The following is a 13,631-nucleotide window of genomic DNA, read 5'->3' as shown; positions in this document are numbered from 1 at the left end:
AGCTTTCAAATGTAAGACAAAGGTTAGGCTGGAGTCCTTAAATGCCTGTGCCTGCATAAGAAATCAGCTTGTCAAAGTACTCACTTGAGGAGAAAAAGCAATGGATAGGAGTAAAGCGCATGCATCTTCCCTCTGCAGCAGGAAGAACTAATACACAACTGCTGTTCCATTTACTCTTCTGTGCAAGGAAGGAGGGGAGGGTTTGGAAATGTGTTTAGATCTTTTCCGGTTCTACAGCTGCAATTCTACAGTTTAGAGAAGCACCCCATTTCTGAACTCTTCTGCCTGACTCACTGAGCACAAGAGAAGTTTAAAAAACAAATGTGCCTCATTTGAAAAGTAATTTAACTATATATAAAAAGTCATAAAATTTGTTCCTAACTCTTCTGCTACCAACATCTCTCCTAAGGAAACAAATCCATCGCTTATTGAACACTATGGTTCCTCTGGGGGCTTCACTGGATCTCACATCAGGACACCGGGCCTGGTAGCACCTTCCCTCTGCTGAGTGAAAAAGCCACCAGGTCTCTCCAAGTTGTTGGGCCTGTCTGTATCCTTCCTTTCCAGAGATGGGCTATGCAGAAGCACAGAGAACAACTTTTCATGAAGCTTCTACCTAAAACTCTAAGCAAAGGTCATAGGTTGCAGAACAAAGAAATACACAACATCTAAGACACAAAATCATTCTTGGACAAAGGTTTTAATGAAAATATTTAAAACCAATTAACCCCACCCCATCTCTCATCCCTGTTATGCTTTGCCAAGACCTCTAGCTGCTTTGTTCACTTCTTGTCTCCAGTATTCACAGCACCACACTTGTCTGGGTTGTCCTTGAGAAGTGCTTCCCTTGCTACCATGACCCCCAAGCCCCGCCATGCCACTCAGTCCATCCACTCCATGAAATATCCTTGAATCGCAAACAAACTATTCCGCACCCCAGCATGAATGTTCTCTGCATCTCCTCTGCAACAGCTCTGGTTCTCTGCCAAGAACATCACACTCAAGTGGGTGATGTGCATTCTTTCACTCCCTGGAGTTGGAAAAAGAGGATCAATATTTTTCTAAACTCCCTCCTACCAATAGGCCATTACTCTCCTACTGTTATTTCAAAAGCTGATCTCAACTCTGACACCTCTCCTTTTAACGCCTGCTCTACTGGCACCCCATCACTCTTAGTAAATAATATTTCTCCTAAAAGACAGAAAAAAACTCACGGTCATTGAACAATAATCCCCTTGGATTCCTGCCCCCAAGCTGCAAAAAGTACTTGCATTTGTACCTTCCTTTCATGCCTAGCACTGTTTTCATGGAGGAGGTGAGATTCCTCCTATCAAACTATCAAAGGCTAATCTCTCAGGGTGTGCAATGTCCTCCTCTCCCTCCACCATCTCCAGGGACTATGTTTAATCACCCCTTTCTAGCATCTACATATTCCTATATTCCTTTTCTGGATCTTAACCACAAGCAAGTAAAATTCTCTCAAGTTTCATATATGTTCATACACATAAGAATGTAGTCATATACAGTACATATGTATGCATATATGTAGCAATATATATGTATATGTATATATGTATATAGTTATATATATAAAACTTCCTCCTTGCCTTGATCCATTAATACCCTCAGTTATTTAGGAAACATGCATTCTATCTGCCTCTTTTCATGATCAGGATTCTTAAAACACTAGTCAGCTATCACAATGTCCAATTTCTCACCTTCTGTTTAATTCTGAACCCACTACTCTCTGATTTCCACTCTATCAAAACTGTTCCATGCTTACCAGGGAACATTATCTATGTGGCCAAGCCCCATGATAATTTCTCTTTCTGATCTAACTTGATCTCTCTGCAGCATGTGACCATCCGCTGTGATGATCCTTTTTTTTTTTTAATTTATTTTTTTTTATTGAATCAAAATTGATTATACGTATTTTGGGGGTTCAACATTGAGATATATTGATCAAATCAATATTACTAGCATATATATTGTTACAAATTGTAATTATTCTTTATGCCCCTTGTCCAATCTCTCCCCATCCTCCTCTCCCTCCCCCATCCCCCTCTAATTACCTTAGATTTCTTCTCTCCTTCTGAAAGAATAATGGTTACTCTGTTGATTTGTTTCCTAGATGATCTGTCCAATGCTGAGAGGTGTGATCAGGTCCCCCAATATTATCATAGAGCAGATACTTCTTCTGTCATTCTGAAATTGGCTTTGTGGAGAGAGACATCCTCCTCTTTTCTTTATCTCTGCTGGTGACTCTCCTTGTGTCAATACACTCCAGTGGTTGGAAGACCATCTATGTGGTGGTTGTGGTGACTAGCCAGTTTTGCAGCAGCCATGGTTATTGTGGTGGCTGTGGTGGGCCGCCCACATGGAGGTTATGTTTTTGGCATGCTCCTTGGCGCTGGCAGTGTGCCTGGTTGTGGTGTGTCTGGTCCCCACTCCATGCCTCGGGTCGCCAGGTGGGCCCCGAGGCACTGGTGTGGTGTGCCTGGTTGTGGAGGGGGGCCCACCCCCGCTCATGCCTCAGGTCTCCAGGTGGGCCCCAAGGTGATGGCACAGTATGCCTGGATGTGGGAGGGGGTTCCGGTCCCCTGCTGCCTCCAAGTAACTCCATCTGAAGGGCACAGCTGCAGCTTCTGCTGGCTCCTGCTCCATGCACTCATCAGCTCCAGCCTTGAAGCAGCCATAGCCCAAAACACTCAGAGAAGTTTTTTCTTTCTGTCACTGTGGTTTTTCCCACCTTCATGAACTCTGTAGGTCTCTCCTCCTCTTCCCCTGAACTCCAGAGGCCCCAGCTTGGCTGTTACATTTTTATAGTTGTAAATTGGTTGATTTCTGGGAGAGAGAGAGAGATGCTGGGGACTATCTATATTGCCATCTTGACCAGAACCCTCTGTGATGATCCTTTTGTGAAAATGCTTTCTTCCCTTGGTTTCTATGTCAACCTCTAGTTTATTCATTTCCTTCTATCTTTTGTTCATTTCACCTCACTCTTTTCTTTTTCCATTCATGACTTGAATGTTGCTGTTTTGCAGGATTCCAGTCTTGGCCCTCTGCTCTTATTGTTTGAGCTTCCCTTGGATGATTATTCAAATCCAGGAGTTGCTCCCAAGTATCCATGTCAGGACAGAGCTCCACATTAAGCCCCAGACTCACATATCCAATTTATTCCATTTCGCTTTGGTGTCCTATGGATACTTCAACCCTCAACATGTCCCAAACTGAACTCATCATTTTCTCTTCCAACCTGTTCGTGCTCCTACTATCTTACGTTGAAGAATTAATGTCTGTCTATCCATCTATTCTCCCAGTCCAGAAACACACGTCATCTTCAACTACCCCTTCTTACTCCCAACAGGTTATGAGTCACCAATTCCTACAGAATCTCTAACTCTGTAGAACTTAGAAAATCCCCTTCTTAGTTCATCCTCTTCTTAATTTGTCCTCAAGTGCTTTTAACTTTGTTGTTAAAAAAATCCTGAATTAATCTCCCATTCTCTAAGCAAATATTCTAATGTAATCCATTTTGTACACAACTGCAAGAACACAAAATTTTATATATGGCACAATTTTAAGTATGTGAAATTCTCACAATAATTGTCAAATACAGTAGATTTTATAAATATATATATTATCTTTCTGGATTTTCCAAATATTCCACCAAAAAAAACCCCATTATTTTATAACATGAAAACAAAGACAAATGATATCATACCATGCATTAGTGGCATATCTAGAAGACAACATTCCTGTGTACGCAGAGGCCTTGGAAACAACTTGGGTTCTGGGGAGCTGGTATAAAGGCAAATCTTCTTGCTCCCTTCTTTGAGCCACAGTAGGAAGGTCAACAAGCAAGCTAGGACCTTGGACATCATGTGGGATCATCATGCCTGAAGAGCAAATCCAGATGACAATAAACACAGATACACTCATTCATCTTTCAGTCATTCAACAAATAATTATGAAAACCAAGAACAAACAAAACAAATTTAAAAAGAAGAAAAAAAAGAAAATGAAGAGATAGTTATGGGCATCTATTATGAATAGGCACCCTTCCAGGTAGGAGAGTGATAGTATTGAAGTAAATAAGTAGAAGATTTAATATGTCAGGTGGTGATAAGTACTATGGTGAAAAAAATCAAGCAAGGAAGGGGACAGAGATTGCTCAGTAGAAGAGAGTTACAAATTTAAGTATGCCGTCACTGAAAAAATGACATTTTAGCAATATTAATATTTCTAAAAATCTAAACTACAAATTTTTCCTTAACAACCTAGGCTGTGCCAAGTATAGGTACTCTGACATTGCAATGATTTAAAAAAATAATTCCATGGAATAACAAATAACCAAATAAAAGCACTTGTATTTTTTAAAGGGCTTTGTTTCTAAATTTCAGAATTCTTTTACATTTGTTACCCCATTTAATTCTCACATCAAACTATGAGTTAGAAAGAAAAGATACTATCAACCATATTTTATAGATGGGGAAACACAGGTTAAGGAATTTTGCCAATTTTTACCCAGAGAGTAAAGGATACAGATTGTCATAATATATTTAAATACATACAACAAATTTTCTGCCAAACTCTTACTAATTTTGATTTCTCTTTTGGAGGGTTTGCATAATAAGCTTGAGAAGTCCAGGGTAGCGGGGGCATCTTTGGACTTTACTTCTTATATTCTCCCTAGTTTTACGTAGTATATTATATAGAATTATCATATTAATAAAAAAAAAAATTAGAGAAGCTCATATTTTCTTCTTACTTTTGCCCAAATAGACTAGAAGGAGCTCCTCTGTTCTCACAATAGATCATGTGCTGATGTATATGTAGTAAGCACAGTATAACCACCATTTATAGATGTGTGTATGTATTTCCATGTATATTGTCTATATACCCCTCACACACATACACTACTATGAGCGTACTTCAAAAAGTTCATGGAAAAATAGAATTTTTTAAATATTAAAAATTTTTTTTAATTAAAATATTTTTAAATCTTAAGAAATTTTAAAAATAGTTTTAAAAATAATATGAATCTTTCTATGAACTTCTGAAGTACACTAGTATATAAAGAAAATGAATAAGGTAGAAAACGTACATAGGATCCAACACAATGGTTATCTATGGTAAGGGAGTTAGGATATATTATAATGGTTTTACTGTTTAAAAAACAGAAGATCCTGGGATGAAGGAGAAAGCTGAGAGGTAGTCTTTTTTTTTTTTTTTTTTAATATGAACTACAAAAAATCAGGAAAGCTATAAACCAAATCATGATTACCTCAGCAGACAATTTGTTCCTACTTTGCATTTATCTGCATTATCTTATTTATCCTCCATGAACACACCTCATTTTTTCTTACACTGCCAAGCATACTGCTTCCTCAAGATCTTTGCATGTGCTGTTCTGCCAGTCTTACCCCCAGTGATATCACAGAGGGTTCACTTACTTTATTCAATTCTCCTACTAAATGCCATCCTACTAAAATAGCCCAGCCAGACCACCCCATAGAAAATAGCATCCCTCCCAAGACATTCTCTATCCTTTATGCTGCTTTATTTTCTCTCATGAGCCCTACCACAATACATATTAACTGGCTATCATCTGTCTCCCCCACTAGAGTGAGGCTCCATGTGAGCACTTTGGTTCATTCACTGCTCCAAACTCATGTCCCACAGCACAACTGCTATACAGAAAGCACCTAGCAAATATTTTTCAGTGATTAATTACAGTACCTGTTTAATAAATCAAAAATGAGTAAAGATGAAAAGATAATGAATACACTGTTTTCCTAAGCAGAAAGCAAAACAAAAAAAGTTCAAAGCTATTATTATATTATTAGAATGGATAAGTTATTTGCATCACACAGTCCATTCTACAGAACATGTGTATTTTCTATAATCTCAAAAAGGAGCTATGAGACTTATTAAGATCAAACACCTTTAGCGATTTGGGAATGCCATTTATTCAAACAATATTAACTGGGGGTCTAAAATAATTCCGTTTATTCAAACAAAGTAAATGGAGAGCTTCAAATCTGTCTATAAGGTACTGTGCAAGGCACTGGGAAATCTTACAGAAACCTAAGTAATTATTTGTTCTGTTTTCTTCCAGAAAACAGAGTAATAACAGACAGAGAAAAGCAACATGGTTAAAGAGTTTAGCATGCACAGCAAGGCAGGCAATGAAGAAATCCAGCAGCGCCCAGCAGTGGGGGCCTTGTGTGGCTGGGGAGGAACCTGGACTTGATGTGTCAGCCCAGGAGCCTTGTGCTGGGGTTTATGAGGACAGCTTCACAGCATTCATGAACCATAGGTAAACACAGTTTTGCCCTGCAATGTATTTATTTGAAAACTACATTCTAGGAAGAAAGAAACTTTAAAATATCACAAATTATGTGATAAAAGTGTGAGTGAAAGCTCAACAATGTAACAGATGATGGGTAATAATTATGCAGGGTTGGGTAATAATAAATAACATAGCTTTTATACAAATGATAAGAAAACGTATACTCATCAATATTGTGGATATCTATTTTTTGGTTTGTATACTTTTTATGGATTTTTATAAATATCTGGCAGAACTTAAGCTAGAAAATGTAACAAAGGAAAAGGGTCTAATATAGCTTCTATACTTTGTTTTATTTCCCATCAAACAAATGGGAGAAGAAGCAAAACCTGAAGTATTGCTTTGGTGCTTGTTGGGGAAAAAGTCAAAGCTGTAAAAATACCTTTGAGTATATCCAATATTAATGTGGATGTTCTTCGTCCATGTTCTTCATTCACAAATTCACTCCATAAATGTTTATGGAGCACCCACTTGCCAGGAACTATTCTAGGCATTACAGATGGCAAAGTGCATAGAACTGACAGTTCCTGTCCTTGGGAGCTAGCGTACTAGTGGGATGAGACATAGAATGAACACACAGCATGACTTTAGGACGTGGTGAGTTCTAGGAAAGAAAATAAAGCAACAGATGGGATGGAAAGAAATGGCTATTTTCAATGGAGTAGTCAGAGGGAACCAGTCCCATAGAAATCTGAAGGACAGTGTTCTAGGTAGAGCGAACAGCATGAGGGGGAGGCTTGACTTGAAAGAGATGGAACTTTACCCATATTTTGGTGTGCCACCTCAAAAAGCATGTAGCTTAGCAACATGCCAAGCAGAAGAATGGGACCCAGAAGTAGTTGGGCTTCAAAAAGAAGAAAAACTCTAAAATCTAAAGTTGTGTGCCTTATTTATTATTCTCACCACACCAGAGAACTCTGCCATGACAGAAATCCAAATTACAAACAATGTCTCTTCCATCTTTTAATTGGGCAGTTAGGTTCTGGGCCCAAACAGCATGGATTCACACTTTCCTTTTTTAAAAAAAATATTTTATCTTATTTGATGGAGGTCTTTATTCTGGATTATCAGAGTTCCTTTCGATCATTTTCCCATTAACTTTAAAAAGAATAACCAGGCAGAGTTCTGTAGCACGTGTTAGAGACCTATACCTATGCTGGCTAAATTCTATTAATTACTCTTAGGTAACACCCAGTAATCCATTATAAATTTTCAGCCAATCTTTCTTATCAGATTTATGAGAATATGATGAATTGTGCATGAAATGCCTTCCTTAAATCTATATATTTTTAATATATTTTGGAGTTTTGGCTTATCAGAAAATCAGAAGTGTTCTCTGATTAAGCAATATGGATACTCATAAAACTTTTCCTATAAGCATCAACTAAACTCCTTTCCATTTCTTCATCCTGAACAAATTTTCTAGAAAACTCACTATCACTTCTGCTTTTTATCTTGTCTAGGGACTTCAGAATCAGGGTCTACTTGGCTGGCAATGCAGCAAAGATGGGAAGAAAATAACTGTCATGCTCAGGTGGTATCAGAGGAAGCCTCAGTTGCCTTTCCCCTGCTCCACGCACCCTTCACTCCCATCCACTAGGGCCTCCGTTCCTGCAAGACAGTCACAGCACTGCCCCCCCCCCCCCATTCTAGCTCTGCCTATGTCTGCCTCCTCCTCCTGAGAAAGGACCAGGGGTGGGACAAAGACTCAAGCAGGCATGCCCTAAACCCAGAGTTCTGAGAACAGAGAACTGGCTCTATTTGCAGAGCTATTCCCTACCCAGCTATGCTGGTAAAAGCAGCCTGTTAAATTACACCACTGGGTTGCAAAGGTTGCTGCAGTTTGTTTAAAAGTTTTTATTACCTGTTCCACACACAGGTTGCTGTGCCTTTTGCCCCACTGCCTCCTCCATGAGCCCTTGTTGGTGCTCAGGTACATTTCTCACCTCTCACAGTGCTTGACAAAGTCACACTTTACGGAGCTCTCACTAAGTGCACCACAGCACCCAGGAGCCCATAAAACAAATGGAGTCCTCCAGGGCCTCTGCAGTTGCTAGGTAATGGCCATAACAGGGGTGCAGAGGTCAGAAAAACAGAAAAGTTAAAAAAAAAAAATGCCTCTGGATAAATGGAAGTTAATGCCTACAGGAGAGGAATGGGAGAAATTTTCAAAAGGTTTATACTTGGTGAGGTGCAACAGTAGAATGGCAAACAAAATAAAGGCAAGAAGAATCCAAGAAGAAAGTTACTGTGCAACTTAGCAACTGAAAAAAAAAAGTGAGTTAATATGCTGTTGAATAACCATGTGTGACTGGATATCACTTTCTCCTTCAACAAATATTCTTGAGCACCTACTATGGCAACATAATCAGAAACAATCCTTGCCCTCCTGAAGCTCGGTGCGTAGTAAAAGACAGGGATGCAAATTAGTACATGTACTGACTCTTAGGGGCAATGACAGAAATTCATCCAGGGGTCACTGCAGGCCCAATCCAGGAACGGGCAGCAAAGACTGGGAAACACAATGACTTTCTGTCTGAAATCTTCAGAAATCTCGAACTACTAAATGTACTATTTATTTGGAATTTATCTTGTATACCTTACACTATTAATTATGCTAATTTATAGGTTTAGTTTCAAAACCCATAAAGAGTAGAAGCTCTTTAAAGATACATAATTTGGGATTAACCACAGAGTCAAGAATATCCCTTTACACACAGGTTCTCAAAAATGATTTTTAAATTAATTATTCTATAAAGTTAGTCTAGTACTAACAGAGTGGACAATGAGCTACAGATTTGAAAGGGGCCTTAGAGAACACTTAGACCAAATCCCTCACTTTACAACTAAGGAAATGGAGAGGCCTGGAGAAGCCTGAGGGCTTGTCTGGTGACACAGCAGGTTAACAGCTTAGTAGAGAGGGACCTGGGACCAAAACAGGGTCTGCCATTTGCTGGAGTAGAATTAACCGAATATATATGCTGCTAAAATGTGATTTAACCCTGTATCAGTAATTTTTCGGCCCACCCATGGTTAACACTAATCTAAATACTCATGCCTGTCACATTGCATTCTGGAGGTTTTCAAAACAACTTTCCTAAAAGTATGTGGTTATGAATGCTTTTCTAGTGAGGACAGGTCTAAGATACGAGTGTAGTTCATTCCTAAAATATTATAATCTCTAAGAACACATACCCAGGGCCTTGCAAAATAATAGATTAAGGCAATGTAGCAGGTTGAATGGTACCCTCCCCCCAAAAACAAAAAAAGGTATGTCTTGTGTCCCAGAACCTATGAATGTGAACTTACTTGGGAAGAGTCTTCGCAGATGCAAGTAAGTTAAAGATCTTGAGGTGGGACCACCTTGGATCACCCAAGTAGGTCCAAAATCCAATAACAGTTACCCTTATTAGAAACAGAAGAGAAGACACAGATAGGGAGAAGGGAGAAGGCCATGTGAAGAAAGAGGTGACACTGGAGTGCTGCAGCCACAAGCCAAAGAATGCTGAAGCCACCAGAAGCTGAAAGAGGCAAAGAACAGATTCTCCCCTACAGCCTTTAGAGATTATGGCACCTTGATTCAGGATTTCTGGCCTCCGGAAGAGTGAGAGAATAAATTTCTACTGTCTTAAGCCATTGGGTTTGTAGTTATTTGTTATAGCATCCACAGGAAATCAACACAGGCAGCAGGAGGTAACTTTGGAGTCACTTAGGTGGTACACTGAGCAGGGCTCAGAGGGGGACTGGATAGAAGAACATCCCTATCCCTATCCCCTGAGAAGAATATCCCTATCCCTATCTCCTTCCCAACTCCACTGCCCCTCCCCCTAACACTCTCCCCATATATCTAGTCTATTCCTTTCAATCCTGACTGTATAAAGGTTCTCAACTAGAGGCAGTTTTCTGCCCCACATGCCCCAACCACACCCAGGGGACATGTGGCAATGTCTGGAAACATTTTGGTCATGATTAGGAGAGAGAGTACCACTGACATCTTGGGTTAAAGGCCAGGAAAGCAGGTAAGCATCCTACAATGCATAGGGCAGCCACCCAACTCACCCCCCATAACCCTCTCCCCACCCCTCACATCCTCCCAAACCCTCTATTATGGATTGAATTGTGTCTCCCCAAAGTTTAATGTGTAGGAGGCTTGGTCCTCACTGTGAAACTGTTAAGAGGGTGGGAAATCCTATTATGGCAGTTCAAAGGTAGGACCTGGAAGAGATGATTAGATTCTGAGAACCATGCCCTAACGAATGGATTAATAATGGAGGTCATGGGCGTGGTTCTGAAGGCTTTAAAAGGAGAGCACATGAAAGTCTCTCTCTCTCTCTCTCTCTCTGCTTTCTCCATCTTGCAATGTGATACCCTGTGTCACTGAAGCCACCACCAAGGAAGGTCCTCACCAGATGCATTCCCCGGACTTTGGACTTCCCAGCCCAAGAAACTGTAAGCAATAAATTTTGTTTTGTTTTTGTTTTTACAAATTACCTAGTTCCAGGTATTTTGTTACAAGCAACAGGAATGGACTGATATACTCCCCTAACCCAACAAAGAATTATCTAACCCAAAATAGTGCAAGGTTGCTATAAAGTATCAATGGTAATCAAATAGTTATGGTCTATTTACTCATTTACTCTCTCATTTGTGCCATAAATCTTCTCCAAGTATTTAGTAGACTGAGAACTATAGAAATGTGGTAAATTTTAAAAAGCAGTACTCCTGGAGAGGTTAGGGGTGAAAAAGTCCCATTTTTCTCTTAGTCATGATCTCGAAAAATTGGATACACTCATCTAATCTTAGATATTCAAAATTAACTATCCATGCTCTGTACTGACCCAGAGGGAACTGACAAGTGTTATCATCTCACAGATGCATTTAATCTTTAATGGAACTTAATGGAATTATGAATTCTAATCTTTGGATTTTACTTAACAGAATCCTGAGCTATACTTTCTATAGCTCTCTCTCTTCCCTTGCAACATATTACCATACAACATGCGAAGTGTCCACAGAGAAAGACTCTTCCTATAAATAGAGTCATAACAGGTGAAGGACAGCATAAATCCTGAACAATGGCTCTATAAATCCCAGTGCTATGAAATAACTTAACAGTCTCACCTAGAGATGTTAATATTATAACGACATTTGATATTTCAGTGTTGGATGAAGAACAATAATTTTTTAAAGTCAAGTTTTCAAAAGTACATGAAAATCGATATTGGGGGGAGGCAGGGAGAGGCACTATACTTTTAGAATACTTTAATGGAAACTAAGTTATTAATGTACTAAAAGTGACTGTAATATATGGCTATAAAAATGTTTCATAAATGTTTAAAATATGCCTCTCTTTATTAATATTTAACAGCCCCATTCAAAGAGCTAACAATATCACTTAATAGCATCAAAGTTTAATATATATCAGTAGAGACTTTTTTCAGATTCAGTTTAAGATACTAGTTTTCGTTTCAATCCATCCTGATAATAAAAAGCAAAATGAGGCAGAGAAAATGTAGCCCCCTCAGAAAACAGAATCTGAAAATTCTAAGTTGAAATATAAGCCATGTTTATTCTTTCAGGTACTTTGAAGCAGATTAATTAACAGGCAGATTTAAATTCAAAACATCATAATGAATGAAAATGTGACAGGGACATTCATTCTATACAAAAATAAAACTGAAAGATTGCAAAATAATGTAATGTGTGTTTATGAGAAACAAAAACCACAAACCTAAATCCAGACTGCTTTTTGCTAATGAATTAAGATTTTCCAGATCATCAAATCTGCTTTGTTGACTGTTTCCTTTAGTTGAGGGTACAGACGGCAGGGAATCAAGGCCAAAATTTTCTTTCATCTTAAGAGGAAGAAAAATAGAAATGCATTAGTACTTTATGAAAAAATGTAGAACATTGTAATGTTGTTCAAACCAGATAATAACGATAGTGGAAAACTAGCTCTGCAAACAGGCACTCCCAATAATGGTGTAGTAAGCAATAACAAATGCTGGTAACATAATATCTGCAAGAGTACAGGCTATTAAAACCTGCTTTTTCTAAACACTAGATTTTTAACAAAAATTTTGTTTTATAAACATTAATAAGTGTATTTAAAGAAACATTACCAAGGCAGAGAAATAAAAGATCAAGTCAAGCAAGGTTGACTATTGATACACACACCTTCCTGGATCATGTTGCTCTGATGCCCACAATTTAAACAGCTGCACTGCTGATACCAAAAGACATGGTCAATTTTCATATCTCCAAGCCTTTGCTTTGCCTTCCCTGGCATCTTTATCTGCCTGGTAAATATCTAGTTAACCAAATCTAACACCCACAGATAAGTACTATTTATACCTTGCTACACATCTTGTCCTCTTGTCCTTTTACACACATCTTTTGTGGCTTTCCAAAGTTATAATCTTCCAGAATACTAAAATGTTTGTTTCCCCAAAATTCCTATGTTGAAATCCTGACCCCCAAGATGAAGGTATTAGGAGGTGGGACCTTTTGTGAGGTTATTAGGTCATAAGGACAGATCCCTCATGTATGGGATTAATACTCTTATAAAACAGGCCCAAGGGAGCTTGTTTGACCCTTCACCATATGAGGACACAGCTAAAAGGCTCTATCTATGAGGAATGTACTCTCATCAGACACTGAATCTGCTAGCACCTTGATGTTGGACTTGCCAGACTCCAGAACTCTGATAAATAAATTTCTGTCGTTTATAAGCCACTCAGTTAGTGGTATTTTCTAATAGCAGCCCAAATAGACTAAGATACAGAACATACAATTTTCACTTAAGTATTTTATTTACTATGATATTTTTTAAAATTTCACAAGCAGAAATTTTTTTTTAATTTAATTTATTTTTTTTGGTGGCTGGCTGGTAAGGGAATCCAAACCCTTGATCTTGGTATTATTAACACCACACTCTAACCAACTGAGCTAAACAGCCAAGCTTAAGCATAAATTTAAATGACTATTTTATAGTCACCATATGGAAATGCCGTAATTTAGTTAAGGTGAATAACACTACATTATTCTTTATTGTTGGAAATTTTGGTTGTTCAAAACAAAATGTGAATTATATCTTTTACAATGGTCTACTTTTTTTGTAAATTTATATTGGTCAGACTTCAATATTAAGAGAAGGATCTCTCATGAACTGGTGTACCAAATACTGCTAGTTTTTTTTACAGAGAGATGATGAATACAGAGAAGTATGTTACTATAGCAGATGCTTAATGAAGCCTAAAGAACATGGAATTCAACT

General features: G+C 38.4%; 1 protein-coding gene across 4 annotated transcripts in view; it reads right to left on the bottom strand.

Annotated features, from left to right (window-relative positions):
* The window catches only part of PATJ (PATJ crumbs cell polarity complex component), a 369,539-nt gene that overhangs the window by 213,180 nt on the left and 142,728 nt on the right, over positions 1-13,631 (bottom strand). For all 4 annotated transcript variants that reach the window (XM_063103640.1, XM_063103641.1, XM_063103642.1 and 1 more), the window contains exons 21-22: positions 12,087-12,210; positions 3,725-3,899 (exon numbers count right to left, since the gene is read on the bottom strand). In XM_063103640.1, the coding sequence (XP_062959710.1) occupies positions 3,725-3,899; positions 12,087-12,210 (299 nt within the window). The remainder of the gene's footprint in view (positions 1-3,724; positions 3,900-12,086; positions 12,211-13,631) is intronic.

The sequence above is a fragment of the Cynocephalus volans genome, chromosome 8 (genome assembly GCF_027409185.1).
Source record: "Cynocephalus volans isolate mCynVol1 chromosome 8, mCynVol1.pri, whole genome shotgun sequence".
Taxonomy (NCBI): domain Eukaryota; kingdom Metazoa; phylum Chordata; class Mammalia; order Dermoptera; family Cynocephalidae; genus Cynocephalus; species Cynocephalus volans.
Note: the sequence above shows the minus strand (reverse complement) of the source record. Positions and strands in the feature narration are given on the sequence as shown.